The sequence below is a fragment of the Macaca mulatta genome, chromosome 2 (assembly GCF_049350105.2).
Source record: "Macaca mulatta isolate MMU2019108-1 chromosome 2, T2T-MMU8v2.0, whole genome shotgun sequence".
Classification (NCBI taxonomy): domain Eukaryota; kingdom Metazoa; phylum Chordata; class Mammalia; order Primates; family Cercopithecidae; genus Macaca; species Macaca mulatta.
In genome coordinates, this window is record NC_133407.1 from 141,810,193 (window position 1) to 141,832,270 (window position 22,078).

A 22,078-nucleotide genomic window follows, 5' to 3' on the forward strand; every position below is an offset into this window, starting at 1 on the left:
TGTAGATTTTCACAGGCTTTCAGATTTAGCATTCTGAAGATTAGGGGAGCATTGAAGGCTGGAGATATAAATTTTCAAGACATCGGTAAAGAGATGATATTTTAAATTATGGACAAAATCCTCACCACCATCCTGACTTTTAGTCATGTAACATCCCTCTGCTAAGGGGTGATAGGCCAGTGTTTCTGGATGGAGTTTATATTTACTGCATTTTTTTTTTTCATACAAACACAAAAGGCATTTTTGTCTTAAAAGCAGGGACAATTGGATTCTACACTTCATCAAACAAAGCCTCTAACTTCTGTTGAAAGGGAGCCAGATTTTTGGTGAGATGTGGAAGTAATCTCCAGGCCATGAAAATACAAGACTGGGGTTTATTTATCTCACTTCATTAAAAATCTGACTTTGTACTTCATGCTTTCTTATCATTGCAGGGATTGGTAGTTTTAGGTAGACTGATGATTCCTGGTTTTATTCATTACAAAAACATATATTAAGCAATTATATTGGTGTAATTATTAGGTAACAAGGAAGTGACTGTGAGCCAAACATGATCTGTTTCAAGGAATTTTTCATTAGGTTGGTCAAAGAGATCTTACAAGATTGAAGAGCCCCCGAATGACAGTTGATAGCTTCTTACTATGAAAAATGTAAGACCCATAAGAAAATGTAAAAAGGATTGAGGCTATTTTGTTTGGAGAAAAAGGGTAGATTTAAACAGACATGGGTTTGAACCCCAGTTCAGCCATTTACTAGCTGGGTGATCTGGGCACAAATTACCACATCTGTTAAGTGAGGTAATAATAATACCTAGCCTTCATCCAGTTTTTGCAAGATTTAAGTGTCATATTCATCTGTGCCCAGCACAAAGAGTTCAAAAGGGAGTAGCAATTTTCGCAGAGTTCAAAAGGGAGTAGCAATTTTCATAGAGTTCAAAAGGGAGTAGCAATTTTCATAGAGTTCAAAAGGGAGTAGCAATTTTCATTTTGTTGCATCATTGACGTGGCATGGTATCTATCAGTACTGTTACTAGTAATATTGAAGTTTCTTCTCACATTAGATGGGAACATCCTTATTTTACAAATGCTTTGACAGAGGTACAGGGCTGTCCTCTACCCTACTCGCAGGTTCGTAGCTAGATAGTCATAGAACTGATATTTAAAAGCCATTAAGATCTTGATCATCATTTCTAGTAGAATCCACGCAGTTCTGCTGTTTCAGAAAGCCCCGTGGCCGCTCTTCCCTTTGAAGCCAGGATGGGGCTGTTTTGAGTGAATTTGTTCTCTCTTTTCAGATGCCTACGCAAGAGGATCCGGGGCTTCCACTTCGAATGCATGTACGCTGTCAGCCATCAGTACAATAATGATTTCCCTCACAGCTAGGTCCAGTTTATGACAAAAGTTATCTCAAGGACTTGCTGTTTATAATATAAGCAACATTTAGCTAGTTGTTTTGAAGACACCCAGTACTAAGTAATATTGTTGTTCAAGTACATCTTATTACTGGAATAAAAATGTTTTTTGCTTCTTTAGGAATGGCATTATACAGTACTTCCTCAAAGCAAATCTAGCTTTGTCTGAAGTTTCTTTGGAAACTCTGCAATGCACTGAAGACATCTGTAATATGATGTTACCAAAGCAGTTTACATATGTCCTTATATGCATATTTTTTATTACATATTTAGTGTTTTATAGAATTTTTTAAAGTTAACACATAATGTAGATATTACTGTTTTTCCTCAGCTGTAAAATGCTATGGACAACACAATCATGCAATTATAATTTGAAAATATTTCCTTTAAAGACAGAGTTTGAAACTCATCTTGGCAAATAAATTGCAAATTACTTGTACAGTTTTACAAGGATCTCGTGGCAGAACAGCTGAAGACTTGGTCTATAACTCAAGGCTGCTGTATGCAAATTACTCTTCTAGTGGTTAATGCATTGAATCAAGTCCTTTTGACATGTACAATATGTTCCCCATGCCGTTGTGAATTTTGTTGTTCAATACAACTTGAGATGGTTTCAGGAATGGCTGCAATCTCAAAAGCTAAATTTACTGCCCAAGAGGCACCTTGTGCAATATTCCCATCCCTGAATTTAGCATTGTACAGTAAGATTTTCTTTTCACTCAACTAAGTTAGCATTGTCTTTGTAGTAGCACTATCTTAGACATTAAATTTGAAGTAACATATATCCTGTAGTAACATAGACCAAAAGTTACTATAGTCAACCAAGTCTTTCAAAGGATAAAAGATAATTTTATTATCTTTAACTGTATCTATTTTGAATGTAAATTTTAAAAAAAAGTAATTCTCTGTCAATGGATTCGTAATTTCTTTACAAAATTTCTTATATATAATATGTGTATCTCTGTAATAATAGAGCCCTTCTTTTGAATCAAAATTACATATGGAGTTTGGAAGATTTCTCCTATTTCAACAAATAGTTGCTGCAAGAATTTTTTTTTTTTTTTTTTTTTTTTTTTTTTTTTTGAGACGGAGTCTGGCTCTGTCGCCCGGGCTGGAGTGCAGTGGCCGGATCTCAGCTCACTGCAAGCTCCGCCCCCTGGGTTTACGCCATTCTCCTGCCTCAGCCTCCCGAGTAGCTGGGACTACAGGCGCCCGCCGCCTCGCCCGGCTAGTTTTTTTTTTTTTTGTATTTTTTAGTAGAGACGGGGTTTCACCGTGTTCGCCAGGATGGTCTCGATCTCCCGACCTAGTGATCCGCCCGTCTCGGCCTCCCAAAGTGCTGGGATTACAGGCTTGAGCCACCGTGCCCGGCCAAGAATTTTTAATATGACTCTATAAAAGATCTTTAGTACAATGGTATGGTTTCTTGATGATTCTGTTTTGCAATAGGTAGCCTAGTTGCTTTATATACTTTACCTTCTAACTCTTAAAATCACACATTGGAAAATGACAATATCAACAAAACTGTATTCTTATGAAAAGAACTATTTGTTACAATGGGAAAGGTTTTGTAAGCAAACGCTAGTGGAACAGTGACATAAAAGGCAATGAAATTTTCTATAAACATTTTCTCATGTAAACATGCTGCCACCTTTTCTTCTTTCTCAGAGAACTCAAATCTGCTGTAATTTGTCATTTTTGCTTACAAATAATATAACTTTTCAACCTTCTACTTATATTTATCCAATAAAGTCATAATCAGGATTCCATTTGTGTAAAAACTAGGGTGGTAACCGGAAAAAAAATATATTGTCAGTATTTCAAGCTGTGTTCCTTTCTTAGTTTGATATGGTTACTTCTATGTTAAAATAAAATAAAATTTAAAATCACATGCAAAAAAATCAACAAAATAATAAAATGAATGAAAAAAAAATGACACCCAGGGAGTTCCCAACCCCAGTGTAAATGATATTTACCAGTGATCTAGCATATGTAATCTTTTTTAAAGGTATTGTTAATAAATATTCTGTCATTTGTAAAGATACTTGTCTTTTGGGAGCATTTTTCCTGCCTGCCTGTCAGGGAATTTGTTAGCTTACCTTTGTGCTAATTATAATTTGGGATCATAGAGGGACTCAAAAGTCTCTACCCAAATCTAAATGACCCAGAGCTATTCCTTTGGAATTGACAACCCTGAAGACATGATTTCAAATCCTCTTTAGAAGTAGAGAGGGTCCTAATCCACAAGTAAATGTCTTGAAGATGAGACTTGAATATTTTCTCTTGATTAGCTAAGTCTTTTGTATATTTACTGTAAGTATATGCGTTGTTTCCCTCACCCCCCATTTCCAAAAGGATAAGTTCTAAACTTGAGCATTTAAGGCTTTTTTTTTTTTTTTTTTTGAGACGGAGTCCTGCTCTGTCACCCAGGCTGGAGTGCAATGTTGCGATCTCAGCTCACTGCAACTTCCGCCTCCTGTCCTGGGTTCAAGTGATTCTCCTGCCTCGGCCTCCCGAGTAGCTGGGATTACAGGTGCCCACCACTCCACTGGGCTAATTTGTGTATTTTTAGTAGAGACGAGGTGTCACCATATTAGTCAGGCTGGTCTCAAACTCCTGACCTCAAGTGATCTGCCCGCCTTGGCCTCCCAAAGTGTTGGGATTATAGGCATGAGCCACCACACCTGGTCCTTAAGGCCCTTTTTAATCCAAAACAATTTAACTGTGCATCCAGCCACACTAAGCCCTCCCTGACCCTTGAACACTGCTTGCTTTTGGTCTCACCTCTGTGCCTTTGGTCTTATGGCTGCCCCTTCCTGAAATTCCCTCTCCACCCTTCTCTCCCATCCACGTCCCAGCTGTCCTACAGTAGCTCCAGCCCCAGTTTGTCTGCAAAGCCTTCCCATGTTTCAGTCCTTTATGACATTCTTCCTCGGAATTAGCTGCAACCCCTATCAATGCCGCTCATTTAGTAATTAATCAGATACTACTTTTGGAAATCTCTTGTACTGTTATCTTGCATTTTAATTTAACTCCTGTATTGTTACTTACTTTTCTTGTATGTATGCCTTGTCTTCCCAACTAGATTGTAAGCTCCTTGAGGGCAGGGACTTTGGTCTTATCTTCCATGTACTCTCCATAGTGCCTAGCACAGTGCCTTGCAATAAATACTCACTGATTAATTGAATGAAGGGGTCTTTGAAGTAGCATTTTGCATCAGTTGCCTGCCTGTGTGCCATAGCAAACCAACCAGGGAAGACTGTGTCATTACTTTCATGATACGCTGAAAAGCGTTAAAAGGCCTGGCTTCTAACATTGTGCCTGGAAGAAGTATTTGACCAATCGGCTTCATCATCGGGTAAATGAGGTCCTGGATTAGTTGAATCTAACTGAGCTGGAGATGTTTTAGAAAGTGCCCCATAAGCACCTCCATCCAAGCTTGTCTCATTTTTTGGCTTTCATGGTTGCCTCAGGTAGGGTCCACTGGTTGTAAGCAAAGAAACAACTCTGGGTAACTTGAGCAAACAAAAAGTAAGGAATTAGAATGACACAGGTTAGATCACATGAGTCAAGGAAACACTGAAGGACCAAGTCTTGAGGAGAATAAGAACCAGGCCACTCTGCAGGTGCAGACAGTGGGGACTTTGGAAAGTCTTTTTGGGGTGCTATTGTGGGGATGAATCAGCTTTGTTTCCAATTTTGATGCCATTATGCTAAATATTCAGATTCCTGGGAAAGTGATCAGTTCCATTTGAGTTGCACAGCCAGAGTACCTTGATCAGACTAAGCCTGTACTCATAGGGGAGGGATAGTTAAAGGAAAATTAAGTTGCTGTTTTCCAAAGGTAACAGAAGAAATGCTGGGTTGGTATAAGTAACAGATTTTCCATGCTTAGCCAGCCAAGGGGACTTTCTTTGGCCCTTAGCCCGAGTAATACACTCGAGTGGAATGAATATATTACTGCTTGAGATTTTTTTCTGAAGGAGGAGCACTAGGAAAATTTGCTTTGCTTGTTTAACCTTTCCAAGTGCCTACTCTTACCCTCTTTTTTGTGTGTGGAATCCACTTGTGATTTAACTGTATGAAAAGAAATTCTATTCTGCCAGATATTTGGATTCTCTCAGTGTACCTACTTTCTGTGGAGCCCACACATGCTACATACAAAGCAGCACCTTTCCATGGGCACAGAAGACATGGATGATAAGCTTCATTTCTCAGGTAAACTCTTAATTCTTCCAGCCTGTGAGGTGGGAGGTACATAGGCTTTGATATTAAGACAAAATGATTGTGTTATTCCCAACATCAAGATTGTGGTTGTTTATATCCAAGAGGCAATGTTAAATCCTGATTAACCTTTTCCCAGTCTCTTCCACCACCTTGCCTCACTACGAATATGCCAAAGAATGTTGTTATAAAAAGTATACAAATAGCACATAATTAGCAACAAAAATGTCATGCAGTTTTTAAAGTAATCTAATGTAATCAACCAACAGGTGATTTTTGTTCACTACATTGGATTATCGATGCTACTGTTCTCCTCCATTAACACTTATAATCAAGAAGTGACTGTTATTTTCCTGTTGTTATAATTAGCAAAATGTTCTGGCTAAAAACGTTATGTGGCCAACCATAGTGATTTGAAAGGCAAGCCTTTAAAATCAAGGACTTATTATCAATCTGTGGACATACCCCAGATTTTTCCATTACAAAATGCCAGACGCTGAGGCCTTACAAAGGCAACCTAATACAGAGACTTAAGAATGTGGATCCTGGATTTTGACTGCCTGGGCTGCATTGTAACGATTTGCTACTTATTAGGGAGGATAAAGTTTGTAAAACTCTAAATGCCTGGCTCTCCAAACAGTGATGATTTTATCATCCGTTATTGTTCCTCTTCTCAAGGGACTTTACCAGAACCCCAGATGTAGGATGTGGATGCTTCTCGTCACCAAAATGAGTAGAACTCAGCTGGCATATTCATTATCACCTTTTATTTAAACATGATCATTTCTTAATATAAATTTTAATATTCGATAATTTTAATCATACAATCAACTAATTCAAACTTAGGCAGTAGGGTTCCCATTCAGATGCCAGGTTTTGCATAAAGCTTCCCTCAGCTTCCCCATCTGGAACTGACCTCGCATTTCTCCGACCTCCAGGGGATGGGGTCAGTACCCATTCATGTCAGTCATCCCTTTGAACCTTGTATTTAAATCATTTTTGTTGGTGTCTTCCCGCTTATAGTAGACACGGAGCACCTCAGCGTTGGCATCTGGTATGATTCCCCATTGTGCTCCCGGGCACCAGGCCTGTGTTGCCCCCATCTCAGACCTAGAGGGAGAAGAATATCTGGCCCCATTTCCTGTGACTTCCTCAGGCCCCCTGCCAGAGTGTGATTACTAAATGCAAATCAGGCTGCCCATTCTACAGAGGCCCCTTTTCCCCTTGTGCTAAATGGGCCATGCAGATTAAATGTTCCAGCTCTGCAACTCAACTGTAAACTACAATACTCAACAGAGATCGCAGTTTAAATGAAATTGGCCTCTATCCTTTATCACCAGCAGTTATGGACTGTGGTAGATTAGCAGAGCTCTAATGATATAGATCACATAGAGAGAAAGCTTTTTTTAAAAAAGGTCAACCATATGATCGATCTGAAAGTCTCGAAATTGGAAGGCTGAGCTACTTAAATATAGATGCAATTACATGTGATATCGCCATTCTCTGTAAACTGGATTTTTGCCACATATCCTTATTTATTGTTATGAATAACACAGACTATATCAGGAAATATATATGTCATAGGACTTTAACAAATAGTCATATCTTTAATTTGTTTTTTTAGTTTTCAAAGGGCTTTTCACACTAATAAGGAGGAAGACACAGGTTTTTATTCCTTTTTTATTTACAAAATGGGAGCAAAGAGGTTTTATAGAAGCCCAAAGTAACATAGACAATTAGAAAGTCAGAGCTGGGCATGGTGGCTCACACCTATAATCCCAGCACTTTGGGAGGCTGAGGTGGGGGGATCACAAGGTCAAGAGTTCAAGACCAGCCTGGCCAACATGGTGAAACCCAGTTTCTACTAAAAATACAAAAATTAGCGGGGTATGGTGGTGCATGCTTATAGCCCCAGTTACTCGGGAGGCTGAGGAAGGAAGATTACTTGAACTCAGGAGGTAGAGGTTGTAGTGAGCCGAGATTGCCCCACTGCACTCTAGCCTAGGCAACAGAGCAAGACTCTGTCTCAAAAAAAAAAAAAAGACTAGAATTTAGAACTTGTAAGTTAATGCATTTCATACACCTAGAAATAAGTACTTAGAGAAAGGACAGGGTGGGGTAAGGAACTAGACTTTGAAGTTCAACTAGAGAACGTTATAGGACAAATAGGCCAGAGGAAATAGTGAGGTAGAAGGGTGAGATGTCTGAGGTTCAGATGCTGGAGGTGGAGAAGTTCTGAGTGCTGGCCAGGCCCAGGGCACAGCCATCTGGAGGAATGGGATAGGATAGGTCCCTGAGAGGGTTTTAGTTATTCAGCAAGGGACTATTGGCAGCCCTCTCTGTACCAGGCACTATTCTGGGCACAGAAGAATGATGTGGCATTCAGATGTGTGTGAGGTAGCCAAGGCATCAGTAACAGTATTTTGTCACAATACAGAGAAATGCAATGATAATAATAATAGTAAACAGTGATTATGCTTATAATATGTGCCAGTCTCAGTGCAAATCAACCTACTGATTTAGTTACCATTTATTATTCCTATTTTATACACAGAGAATTGAGGTTGAGAGGTTCATATTGTCCCTGATCACACAGTTGATCAGAGAGGCCAGGAATTGGAATGCTGGTGGCTTGGGTTTAGGGCCTACTCCAAAACATTAGATGTCTCTATCTGTAAATAGATGACATATAAACAATAAGGTAGATTGGTAGATAAATAGACAGATAGATACCAGTTCCCATAAGCAACAAGAAGGAAAGGCAGTCATGAGCTTCAGGCTCAAGTGGGATGATTTCTCTGCTTCTCTTTCCTTGACTGCAAATATTGTTTTTTACATGTTCGTTGTCCTTGACTTCAGGTGTCTTAGAGCTGTTTCTTTAAACTCCGGCTACCCTGCAAGATCAGGATTACCCAATAAAATAGGAGAGCACCCATTAAACTTGGATTTCAGATTCAAAAAAAAAGTTATGCTTCTCTATATAAGTATGTCCCATCCCATGTGGTATTTATTTGAAATTCAAATTTAACTGAGCCTCTTATTTTTATTTGCTAAATCTAGCAACCTTACACCAGGAGGTCTTCATTACCCTCATTGAGGTAATTAATTTGTAATTCAAAATTTCAGGGTCTTGCTGATGTGTTGTCAGATCTCTGAAGGTCAGTGGCTCTGAGGACGAGACCTGAAGTTTGTTGTTTTGAGTTCTGTTTCGTTTGCTGAACTCTCCTTCCCACTTTTCCTTGGATGGTGTGAGGATGGGATGTGTATGTGTCCAGAGAGATAGGGCTGGTGGGTAAAGTTCCTGTTAGAGCTGGCAGAAAAGAGGTTTTTTTGTTTTTGTTTTTGTTTTTGTTTTTTTAAAAAGACAGAGTTTTGCTCTTGTTGCGCAGGCTGGAGTGCAATGGCGCGATCTCGGCTCACTGCAACTTCCGCCTCCTGGGTTCAAGTGATTCTCCTGCCTCAGCGTCCTGAGTAGCTGGCATTACAAGCATGTGCTGCCATGCCTGGCTAATTTTGTATTTTTAATAGAGACGGGTTTCTCCATGTTGGTCAGACTGATCTCGAACTCCTGCTTTCAGGTGATCCACCCGCCTCAGCCTCCCAAAGTGCTGGGATTACAGGCGTGAGGCACCGCACCCAGCCCAGAAAAGAGTTTTAAGACAAGGGAATCTTTCCCCAGCAAAGGCCCACGTTACGTGGCAAGAAGGTGTTAAAGCAGGTGGAAGGGATTCCAGAAATATTCTGAAGGGTTAAAAAAAATGGGCCTGTTGCCAAGAACATAAGCCACAGCACAGCTAGTAGGAAAACTATGTAGTGGATGCATCAGTTATCAACTACAATGTTAGGACCAAATATCCAAGACCAAATAACTGGCGGTTAGAATTGGCCCGGTTGTTCCTCTTGAATTTAGTGGTTAACAAATAAGATATTGAGTGCGTACTGTGTGTCAAGCACTTGCTGGGCACTGGAGAAACTGAGATAAATAGGGTTAAGGCTTCCCTCCTGGTTCACTGAAGGAGACAGAAATACACTTATTAAAGGATGTTGTGAATAGTGTGACAGATAAAAGTATGAACAGAATGCTGGACCGGTGTTTCTTGCAAAACCTACTTATAATGAGGTTAAGTTCAGTCAAACACATTTTTTTTTTACCATTGATCCCCCGTGATGATTTTTATTTGATCAAACGTGATTGTTATTTTCTCAAATTGGTTGCTTTTCTTAAAAAAAAAAAAAATGAAAACACATTTACACATATTTTGAATACATGAAGCCATGTGTAAATATTGGCCTTCTGGGAAAATCTAGCTTATTGCTTGCTTTTTTTGTAAATAAAGATTTATTGCAACATAGCCACACTGATTGATATACTGCTGATGGCCACTTCTGTGCTATCATGGCAGAACTGAGTATCTGCCTCAAAGACCATATGGTCTTCAAAGCTGAAAATATTTACTATCTAGTCCTTTAAGAAGATGTTTGCTGACCAAGGAGAGTGGCTCATGCCTGTAATCCCAACATTTTGGGAGGCCAAGGCTGGATGATCGATTTAGCCCAGTAGTTCAAGACCAGCCTGAGCAACATGGGAGACCCTGTGTCTACAAAAAAATTTTATAAATTAGCTGGGCATGGTGGCACACCCATGTGGTACCAGCTACTCGAGAGGCTGACGTGGGAGGATCACTTGAGCCCAGGAGGTCGAGGCTGGAGTGAACCGTGATCACGGCACTGCACTCCGGCCTTTCCAGCCTGGGTGAGACAGGAGACCCCGCCTTAAAAAAAAAAAAAAAAAAAAAGGGCAGCAGCAGCTTGCCGACCTTTAAACTACGACAGCAGTACTTTATTGTTGATTTCGTTCTTGCAATTTTCCTTTCGGGTTTATGTGTTCTTTCAATTTATTACTTGGCAGGGACAAATCTTTGCTTTTAATTTTAATAAATGAAACAAACCTAATAAGACACCTTCACGTTGAAAAGAGTCCGCTAGAACTTTAAAATCACGCACATGGGCCATATGGGCGGCTTTGTGTTGCTCCTGACAACCAACGCAGATGTCTACTGAGAGCCAAATGGTGGGTGGTGCCGGCTGGGAGGTGCGCAGGGAGCGCGGAGGAGTCCAGGTGTTTGGTAGCAGCTGAGGTGGACGGAGGGCGGCGTTTCTGAGACGAGCATCACACAAACTGTGAGTTTTTATTACTTCATTAATTTAAGCTCCAGTGACGATTTAACTTCTGCTATAACCACACATTAATAAATGAACCTACCATTAGAACTTACTTATTTAGAATCTATATTGTTTTCTATTCTGGTAAACATTTAATAAGCTCACTTCCTTTTCCTTGGTCTGGTTAGACTCAACCAGCAGTGGGTTCCTACTTGGGACTTATGGAGACAAAGATAAAGCAGACACTGCTCTTGACCTCAGAGTGTTTACACTGGAAATGAGACAGAGGATTGTTAAAGAGTCCAAGCCAGGTGCAGTGGCTCACGCCTGTAATCCCAGCACTTTGGGAGGCCGAGGCGGGTGGATGACGAGGTCAATAAATCGAGACCATCCTGGCCAGCATGGTGAAAACCCGTCTCTACTAAAAATATAAAAATTAGCCGGGTGTGGTGGCACGCGCCTGTAGTCCCAGCTACATGGGAGGCTGAGGCAGGAGCTTGCAGTGAACCGAGATGGTGCGGCTGTACTCCAGCCTGGGCGACAGAGCCAGACTCCATCTCAAAAAAAAAAAAAGAAAAAGAAAAGAGTCCAATCACTGATAGAATTAAACAGAGGGACACTTAATTCAAACTGGAAGGTGAGCAAAGACTTTCACGTGGCAAAGAGTCGAGACTTAGAAGATAAATCAAAGTGTCAACAAAACGAAAAGAGGTTGAAAAGGCTTTTTCCACCAGAGAAAGTTTTGGCAGAGGCATGGAGTGATGCAATAGCATGGAGCTACAGGGAAATAATCAGCACGTTGGTGAAAACTGAGGTAGGAGTATTTGGGTGTGTGGCTGGAGAGCTAGTAAGGAGCTGAGTCATAGTGGACTTTAGCTTTAACTTGAAGATGATGGGGAGTTATGTAGGCAGATGTGCCTTTTACATTGATCCTTCAAAGGGAGGAAATACTGGAGGCCATGAGTTCAGTTCAGAGGCTACTGTAATAGTCCTAGCTGAGAGATGGAGGAAGACAATAGTGGGGACCGAGAAGGGGAATATAGGGGAAAAATGAGAAATGTACCCACTCCTCTTTAATTGCAGACTTAGACAATTCACTGTCATTTATGTTTAATAGTTCTCATTTTGAAATATTTATATTCACATCTATTACCTACAAAACAGGAAATAAACAAAATTGTCTTTTAGTACAATACAAAATTCCAAAGAAAGAAATGGTTTTCAAAAACTTTGCACCCTGGTACTCAATTTGAAGTATGTAGAAGCAGGAATAGCTACAGTCCTTAGGCTAGCACCAAGTCCTATTCTAATTAGGTTTTTCACCTTTACTCGTGCCATCAAAGATTGTTTTCAGTTCTCTGTTCTCACTTCCAGATATCTACTTTTTCTTTAACAAATTAGCACCTAAGGCTTATTAATTCCACCAGCAGATGGTCCTGACACATATAAGTCTCACCATGAAAACGTTTGCATTTTTAATCAGGATGTTCTTTGCCCACATGGATTCTTCCCCAGCCTGCATGAATAGCTTGAGGTCTGAGGCATTTCAATGAGGCTCAGGTGGTCTGGCTATTGGCAAACATGACCTTCACCCTCCAGTCTCTCCAGCACTCCCCCATGCTGCACGCAGTGAATTCCAAATGCCAAGGAAAGAAATTGGGCTAAAATCCCTATTGGAACGGATGTCTTGGAAAAGCGTGTTTGTTCTGATCCTGTAGCCGTGGAGGCTCTAGGGGAAAAGTGACTCTCTACCCTGTCCTAGTGGGAGATGGCAAGAGATGGGAGCCGATATCATGACTTTACCTTACATCAACCTGTCGCTGATGGTGTTTACTGTTAAGTGAATTTCAAACTCTTTGACTTGCCATGACAAGGCTAGTGAGAACAGTATAGACCACTCAAAATGAGCCACTTCTGAAACGCCTCTTACACAGCAATTTGTACATAACCATTTAGACACTTTGGCAGCAAAAACATCCAGGTCACAGTAGCTCAATGGTTAGGCACATGTGTCTCCTGGTTGCTTCTAACCACATTGTCGATAGACACCCAGCTTCCTCCCCATGTTATTATTGTAGGCCTTGAGGATCTCTGCCAAATACTGTTCAGTCTAACCTATATACATGGTGCCGTATCAGGGCTGACAGAGGGCTTAAGAAACATTTATATTTTCTTAGGTCAGATAGTGTCCTAGATACCGCAGATAAAAAGACGTATTTTACACAAGCTCCATCCTCCTGGAAGTCGCAGTCTAGAGGGGAGGCCTCCCAGCTGTTAATGGTATATCCTGCAATGCAGTAGTTCCAACATGGCGATGTTCTCATTCTGGATGAGGCCCAGAATGAGAATCCAGAGGTGGGATCAACAAACTCTGCTTTTGAAGGCTTCATGGAAGAAGTGATGATGATTATGGGTTCCCAAAGAATGACTATGAGTTCCACAAGGCAAGAAGGGAGGAAGAAGTTCCCAATCCACCAAGGAGGCCACATGGGCTACTTCGTGTTGCTCCTGAAACACATATACCAAGGGCCAGATAATGGTACCAGCTCAGGGAAGTGTGGCAAGGAGCTGCACAGAGCGCAGGTGATCTATGGCTGCTGATTTGGAGGGAGCAGTCTCTGAAGCGAGCATCACACCAAGCACTGAAGAGCCGGCCACCTTTGTGGGGGGGAGCTCCCTGCTTCTGTTCCTGCCTCCTAAGCAGAGGCAGCGTCCACAATGCCGACTGTCTAGGTTCTGGTTTGAAAGAGATCAGACAGGGTGCTTCAAGCCTCCCCATAAGGACAGTTTTCTGGGGACAGGCCTTTTCTGTCACTTCTTCCTTCAGCGACTGATTTTCAAACTTTGGTATTCATAAGAGTCTCCCGGAGCAGCAGTTCTCCGAGTGTGTTCTAGAGACCAGCAGCATTGGCATCACCTGAGAACTTGTTAGAAATGCAGATTTTCAGACCCCACCCAGACCTATTCACTTAGAGACTCAGAATGGATCCTGCTCCTCTGTGGCTTAATAAGCCCTCCAGGTGCCTCTGATTCTGACCTAAGGTGTTCATTAAAAATACAGTTTCCTGGCCAGGAATGGTGGCTCATGCCTGTAATCCAAATACTTTGGAAGGCTGAGGCTGGTGTATTGCTTGAGCCCAGGAGTTTGAGACCAACCTAGACAGCATGGCAAAACCCCATCTCTACAAAAAAAAAATACAAAAATTAGCTGGGCATGGTGGTATGCGCCTGTAGTCCCAGCTACTTGGGAGGCTGAGGGAAGAGGATGGCTTGAGCCCAGGAGAGGGAGGTTGCAGTGAGCTCAGATCACATCACTACACTCTAGCCTGGGTGACAGAGCAAGATTGTCTCCACCCACCCCCAACAACAACAACAAAAGCAGGTCTGAGATTCTGAATCATTCGAGTGACCAAACATTTTAAACATTTTGCCAATTATTGCACCACCTCCATGGGCCTTGCCTTCTCAGCCACACCCCTAAGCAGGCCTCAGCTTTCCCTGACACTCCTCCCCACATTTCTGGGGTCACTTTCCCCTGAGCCTGGTATTCAACTCCTCACTATGCCATTTCCTATCAACTTCTCCGAACCTTAGTAACTGCAATTATAAAATGGAACAGTAATACAGATCACTATAAGACAGTTCAGGCTTGTCAAGATTTAAGCTGTCTCTGTGCCTATTACCCAGGGTTCAACCCTCTGCTAGTTATAGTGGATAATTATAGGTTATTACCCAGGGTTCAACCCTCTGCTAGTTATAGTGGATAATTATAGGTTATTACCCAGGGTTCACCCCTCTGCTAGTTAGAGTGGATAATTATAGGTTATTACCCAGGGTTCAACCCTCTGCTAGTTATAGTGGATAATTATAGGTTAGTTAAGAAAACAAACCTGGAAATATATGGTGATCAATGTGTCCCCACTGATGGATCAAGACTGACTAAAACAACTCCAGAAAGCATTTAAAGAGTGTGCCATGTGGGAATTCTGGGCACTGTTACCTCCTTTCTCAGCCTTCAGCTTCCTGACCCAGGGCCATGTAGAATCAACACTGTTTGGGTTCCTTCCTCTGGCCCATCTCTGCCCAGGACACACCTGTACTTGGTTCCACCTGTAGTTCATCACCCATCACAAAGGCCTCCAATCTGGATGCAGACTCATATGTGAAGATGTTAGGAAGAAGAACTTCTGTATAGATTGGGATATTTGATGGGATGGCCTTGTAGAAACCTTTCCAAACTTGAGAGACTAGGATTGACCTGGCATTACTTGAGTTGCTCTGAAGCCTTTGGCAGCAAACATCTCTTCAGAAAGTTCCTTCTTGATTCAGTGATCCCTTTCATGATTGAATTATGCTCAATGACTTTCTCAGCATATTTCCAGAATATTAAGTCTTCCTTCAAGAATGTATATTTGAACGAAATCCTGTCCTCTCTTTTAATATGGGGTGATATCTTAGCTCTATTATGCCTTTAAATTAGTTGGTTTCAAATGATGTATCCTGGATCAGGCCTCTGGAGCTTGAGATAATTTCTCTCTCTCTCTCTCTCTCTCTCTCTCTCACACACACACACACACACACACACACACACACACACACTCTCTCTCTCTCTCTCTCTCTTTCTCTCTCTCTACCTATAAAATGATTATTCTAGAATGTAGGGGGGTGAGGAATTTGTGGCTCTCACTTGCTATAGAAAAGATAGTCTTGAATCCAAGTTCATGATTCACTCCAAGCTGGTGCAAAATGCTTTCTTCCTCAGATGGTAGCTGAGTGCTACCACTGGCAGCTTAAACAACCAAACGGGCACTGCCAGAAGTAAAGATAGCTGAACGTTAGCCTTAAAAGCTGTCTCTTGTGCAAGAAAAGTTTGAGGTAAGTCAAGCAAATTGCAAAGATCGGCAGGTGAGGAGGTGCTACCCTGTTCGGAGTGGTGAGAAAAAACATGGCAAAATGCTGGGATGAATCAACTTCCCTGCTGTGGGCGAGGAGATTTTGATGAAGCATCCATACTTTTAAGGGATATAAGACTGATGTGTCTGTGTGTATTGCTTCGCAGCTAAATTGAATATTCCATAAATTCTGAACACCTCTTAGCCAAGAACCAGCATCCCTGTTCTTCTTTTCACTGAGGCATGTGTGTGTGAGTTCATCAGAGGATGCCACAGTGGCAGTCAAAACACAGAATCCTCCAGGGTCTCAACTCCAGGCTTCTCTATATAACTGATGACTTCAATTTCTGTCTCAACGGAACCAGCTTTCTGCAAAACAAATCATCTTTCCTTAGATGTCTTTTAGAGAACTTTTGGGTTCTTTGAAATCTTTACACTTGGCTTTAAGTCTATTATTTTTTAAATAAAAATAGTAAATGTTCACTGAAGAAGATGTGAAAAATAAAGTGGAAAGAAGAAAATACCTAGCCATACACCTTTCTCCCAAACACAGCCCACTGCTTCTCGTAAGCCTTTCTTTCTAGGCATAATGTTTTCTTTAGACTTACTTGAAGTCATATGGATACACATCTTTTCTTTTTAGCCGGAGTCTCACTCTGTCACCCTGGCTGGAGTGCAGTGGCATGATCTCAGCTCACTGCAACCTCCACCTCCCAGGTTCAAGCAATCCTCCTGCCCCAGCCTCCCAAGTAGCTGGGACTACAAGCACACGCCACCGTGCCCAGCTAATTTTCGTATTTTTAGTAGAAACGGGGTTTCACCATGTTGGCCAGGCTGGTCTTGAACTTTTGATCTTGTGATCCCCCCGCCTCAGCCTCCCAAAATGCTGGGATTACAGGCATGAGCCACCACACCCGACTGGATACACATCTTTAAAAATTGATTTCTTTCTCTCTGACATTACTGATTATAAATTACATTGTTAAATGTGCTTTGGTGGCATCACTTTTGATAGCTGCATCATAATTCCATCCATAATTTACTATAGTATCCCCCTAACTTTGGACAGTTCTGACCCATTTTGGCTATAATGAATAATGCTGATAATAATTGGAAAATTGGTAACAAAAATAAAATTGCCTGTAAGAGATCCTATTCCTTTACTTCATTTACTCATCTAACATATTTTTTACTACCTGCTCCACACTAGCTACAGTGCCGTGTCTTGGGAATTTACTGATGGACACAGCAGGCATGGCTCCTGCTTTTATCCATTTTACTTTTAATAGTTTACAGGCAACCTAATTGGGGGAGGAACCCTCTCTGGTTGCCATTGTAGAAACAAGGAACACCTGGAAACCAGTCTCATAAATTAAAAGCTCAGGTCGGGCGCCACAGCTCATGCCTGTAATCCCAACACTGGGAGGCTGAAGCAGGCACATAGCTTGAGCCCAGGAGTTGGAGACCAGCCTGGTGAGACCTTGTCTCTACAAAAAATATCTAAATAAGTAAATTATCAGAAAGCTCAGGATTTGATTTTTTAGAATAAGCCTTTCTTTTTTACTGCTAAAGGCCAACTTTCTTCCTTCACAGTACGTTTGTTTGTTTGTTTGTTTGTTTGTTTGTTTATGACAAGTTCTGACTCCATCACCCAAGCTGCAGTGCAGTGGCACAATCTCAGCTCACTGAAACCTCTGCCTCCTGGGCTCAAGCCATCTTCCCACCTCAGCCTCCCGAGTAGCTGGGACTACAGGTGTGCACCACCATGCCTGAGTAATTTTTGTATTTTTTGTAGAGATGGGGTTTTGCCATGTTGGCCAGGCTGGTTTCAAACTTGTGAGCTCAAGTGATCTGCCCGTCATGGCCTCTCAAAGTGCTGGGATTACAGGCATGAGCCACTGAGCCCGGCCCTTCACGGATGTCTAAATTTCTAACTGAGGTCTAAGTTTCTAACTGAGGTCTGAACAAGCAAAAATTTGCTTCTAGGATGGCAGAGCTCCTCTAAGTCCTGGGACTTTGGGCACCCACCCCAAGCTCAGAGGTGCACATGACCATGAAAAGCAGAGGGTTTCCTTTCCCACTAGCCAAACATTTCCCAGCGGCCACCCATAGCACTAGCATGCCCTCTTGTCACCCTTGTAGCACAGCCTCTGAGAATGGCTTTTGTCCTTGGAGGTGGAGGCTGTGCACGGCCTCATGGGGCCCAGCTGTAGGCAGCTCTGCACTCGCTCTCATCCTCTCTCAGGTGAAGAATTTAGGCCATAGGGCCCACAGCACCAGGCTGTACTTCATTTCCCCCATTCTACGCGCGCTTTCTTCTCTCAGTCTCTAACTGCTTTGTTTTTATGTGAAACTCTGCAATGTGAGAAGAGAATAAGTTGTCCTGAGAAGCCAGGCGCTGTTGAGTGCTGCCATTCATCCTCTGCTTATTCTGAAACCAGCTTGTCTGCCCCAAGTTGTTATTTTACACACTTGACTTGATTTTAATTAACAACAAATCACAACCTTATACAATAAGCTCTTAAACCAGTTTATTTCACCAACTTTGGAATATTAAAGGAAATCTTTCAGGGCTCTGTAGGGAAATTAGATACCAGCATTAAGATGTTCCATTAAGAGGCTGGGACAAATGACTTCACTTGGCTGCTTAAACTAGATGTGGGCTGGGAACGGTGGCTCACACCTGTAATCCCAGCACATTGGGAGGCTGGATCACTTGAGGTCAGGAGTTCAAGACCAGCCTGGCCAACATGGTGTAACCCTGTCTCTACTAAAACTACAAAAATTAGCTGGGCATGGTGTCGGGTACCTGTAATCCCAGTTACTCGGGAGGCTGAGGCAGGAGAATCACTTAAACCCAGGAGGCGGAGGTTGCAGTGAGCCGAGATGGCTCCACTGTACTCCAGCTTGGGTGACAAAGCGAGACTCAATCTCAAACAAACACACAAAACCAGATGTGTTTACTCAGGAGTGAGTGTGCTAGAGCAAGGAGGGACTGGCAGCACACATCCAGAACCGGCACCAAAGCTCCACCTTGGGGTCCACTCTTCTTCCCAAAGAACTCAGTGAACAAGAGCAGATGGGCCATTCCCCTGATAAAGGAGAACACAAGGATCCAACCATGGGCAGAATGATTCTTTTGCCAGCCTCCACTCTCTACTTCAGTGAGCTAGTAACTGTAACTGTCTATAAATCCTTCCAATACCCAAACTGCAAATGCTAAGGAATGTTCACCACTTATTGAAATTAATCATTTTGATGAGTTTTTCCATGAACCCTTTATTTTCCCTACAACCAGTCACCAGGTGGTTCATCCAATCATGAGTTACTTCATTTGAGAGAAACCTAAATTTACTAAGAAAATTGTTTGATCTAAATCAAGGATTGGCAAACTACTGCCGCGCGCCAAATCTGGCTTGTTGCCTGTTTTTGTAAATGAAGTTTTACTGGAGCACAGCCACACTCATTCATTAGCACATTTTCTGTGGCTACTTTCACACTACAATGGCAGAGTTGAAGAGTTGAAACAGAAACCATTTGTCCCTCAAATATTTACTACCTGGCCCTTTACAGAAAAAGTGTGTTGAGCCCTGATCTAAATAACTGTTCACTTTAAGGATAAATTTGACAAAGTGCATTAATTATACACTGAAGAATCACAAACCATTGCTGAGAGAAGTTAAAGAAAGCCTAAATAAACGGAGTGATATGCTATGTTTATAGATAAGAAGACTTCATATTATTAAGATGTCACTTTTCCCCAAATTAACTTATAACTCAACACAATATCACCCCAAATCCCAGCTACCTATTTTTGTAGAAAATTATCAGCTGAATCTAAGATGTATATGAAAATGCAGAGGACCTAGAATAGCCAAAACAACTTATTAAAAAATTTTGGGCCTTACACAAATGGTCTCATGGTTTACAATAAAGCTACAGTAATCAAGACAGTATTGTATTGGCATAAAGACAGACAAATAGATCAATAAAACCGAACAGATACTCCAGAAATGGACCCAACTATATATAGCAACTAATTTCCAGCAGAAATGCCAAGACAAGTCAATGGGGAAAGGATTATTTACTTCGACAAATGATGCTGGAACAATTGAATAGACATAAGTAAGTGACCACTGGGCTGAACCTAAGTGCTCTGAATGGTGAACAGACCTAAGAAAATGCATATTGGGTGAAATAATTTGCCTTTTCTATAGTCTTTTTTATACTAAAGAGCTAAAGTTCCCTCTGAAAATTCTCTATTAACTTAGTTACTCACGTGGAAACATGGAGTCTTAAAACATTAGAGCTAAGCAGAACATTGTACAATCTCATTTGTGTCCCGTATTATACCAGAAAGAAATTCAAAACTCATAGGATTGAAGAGATTGTCCAACGTCAGTTAAGGGATGGCTGATATGAAATTAAAATTTAAGACTAACTGGAAAGAACACTTGTAACTCAGTACCTTTCCAATATGTCAATAATGAACATGCATAATAAAACAATCAGGCAAGCAGGCATGGTGGCATGCTTCTGTAGTTCCAGCTACTTGGGAGGCTGAGGTGGGAGGATCGCTTAGACCCAGGTGTTTGAGACCAGCCTGGGCAACATAGCAAGACCCCATCTCTTAAAAAATACAAACAACTGAATCAGCCAAAGAACAGAATGACTGAAGCAACAGAAATGCTCGTGGCCTTCTGAGTAAAAGCCCTGCCTTGTAATATAGAAAACTAAACCCAATGACAGATCCCAGGGGACTCAATCCTGGACACATATGGCATATCATAAGAACTTTCAATATTACCTCATAGTTAGCAGTTACAAAGAGATCTTTGATATTACTTTTTGGTGCTGGAATTGGTGGAAACAACTTGATCCATAAATGACATCTGAAAACAGAGTAAAGAAGGAATTAGGTGAGCATGAGTATACCTTTTGTCTCTAAATATCTACTCTAAAAATTGACCTGGTTAATTCTAGAACCTGCTGTTTTGTAAATTCAAAATCTTTATGTACCAAGACTTCCAAAATTATAGGTGAAGACTTTGTGGGTACCACAAGGCTTTGTTGTGGCTTCTGAGTCATCCAGGGAAGACCAAATGGGAAACTGCTTTGTGTCGGTGGGTGTTACGAGGCCTAATCTCTCAAAATGAACTTTCAAGTGTGTGATGTTGTGCCGTTTCCTGCAATGCTGATTGAAGCATTCCTTCCTCAACTGTGTTTACTCACAGGGTTTACTTAATTTTGTTTTTTGTTTTGAGACAATGTCTTGCTCTGTCACCCAGGCTGGAGTGCAGTGGCACCATCACAGCTCATTGCAACCTCCGTCTCTTGGGCTCAAGCAATTCTCCTGCCTCAGCCTCCTGAGTAGCTGGGACTACAGGCACATGCCACTGTGCTCAGCTAATTTTTGTATTTTTTGAAGAGACAGGGTTTCACCACATTGCCCAGGCTGGTCTCGAACTCTTGACCTCAAGTGATCCTCCAACCTCGGCCTCCCAAAGTGCTGAGATTACAGATGTGAGTCACCATCCCCAGCCGAGTTTATTTGCTTTTCATCTCCTTTGTACTGCCTTCCCCCAACCTGTAGATGCCATCTAAACATAACGTTTATAATATAGTAAAGCTGTTTAATAGAAAAGTCATTTTCTTTTCTTTCCTTTTTTTTTTTTTTTTTTTTTTTTTTTTGAGATGGAGTCTCCCTCTGTTGCCCAGGCTGGAGTGCAGTGGTGCGATCTTGCCTCACTACAACCTCCGCCTCCCAGGTTCATAGCTGGGACTACAGGCGTGTACCACCACGCCCAGCTAATTTTTTGTATTTTTAGTAGAGATGGGTTTCACCACATTAGCCAGGATGGTCTGGATCTCCTGACCTCATGATCTGCCCGCCGTGGCCTCCCAAAGTGCTGGAATTACAGGTGTGAGCCTCCGTGCCCAGCCCTTATAAAACTCATTTTCTAAATTATGAAAGGGCCAAGACAAAACATGTTTTTAAGTCTCCTAAAAGGTCTTGTGCCTTACTGAATGCTAAAATGGGTAAGGGGTACTTATGGGCTATTTGCAGGCTCTAGGATAGGACACCAGATCCACATGCGATTTCTAGAATCTGTGTTTGACCTAATAGCCATCAGCCACTCATAGGCCTGGTGACCTGATAGTTGAGGATGATGATGTGCAGGCATTCTGGTGATTTTAACCTTCCTGAGCTGTGAAAAGCCTATGCCGACAGCTTACCCAAGACAGCCAAGGACTGAGTGGAAGACTGAGAAGGAATCAAAAGAACCTGCAAGTAGAAACCTTCACAGATATTAAAAGCTGTCGACAACTTCAAGTAGGAGTGAGTGATAGCCGAGGGCTGCGTTGTGCTCTGTCCAACTTCTGTAAA

At 41.7% G+C, this 22,078-nt stretch overlaps 2 protein-coding genes across 3 annotated transcripts in view; one reads left to right on the forward strand and one right to left on the reverse strand.

The window, feature by feature from the left end:
* The window catches only part of CNTN4 (contactin 4), a 975,901-nt gene extending 972,572 nt beyond the window's left edge, over positions 1–3,329 (forward strand). For both annotated transcript variants that reach the window (XM_028844377.2, XM_028844378.2), the window contains one exon: positions 1,295–3,329. In XM_028844377.2, coding sequence (XP_028700210.2) covers positions 1,295–1,395 — 101 coding nt within the window. In that variant the 3' untranslated portion in view covers positions 1,396–3,329. The remainder of the gene's footprint in view (positions 1–1,294) is intronic.
* An 8,562-nt stretch (positions 3,330–11,891) lies between these two features.
* Positions 11,892–22,078, reverse strand: part of IL5RA (interleukin 5 receptor subunit alpha) — a 44,497-nt gene continuing 34,310 nt past the window's right edge. The window contains exons 12-13 of the mRNA XM_028844382.2: positions 20,498–20,582; positions 11,892–16,059 (exon numbers count right to left, since the gene is read on the reverse strand). Coding sequence (XP_028700215.2) covers positions 15,973–16,059; positions 20,498–20,582 — 172 coding nt within the window. The 3' untranslated portion in view covers positions 11,892–15,972. The remainder of the gene's footprint in view (positions 16,060–20,497; positions 20,583–22,078) is intronic.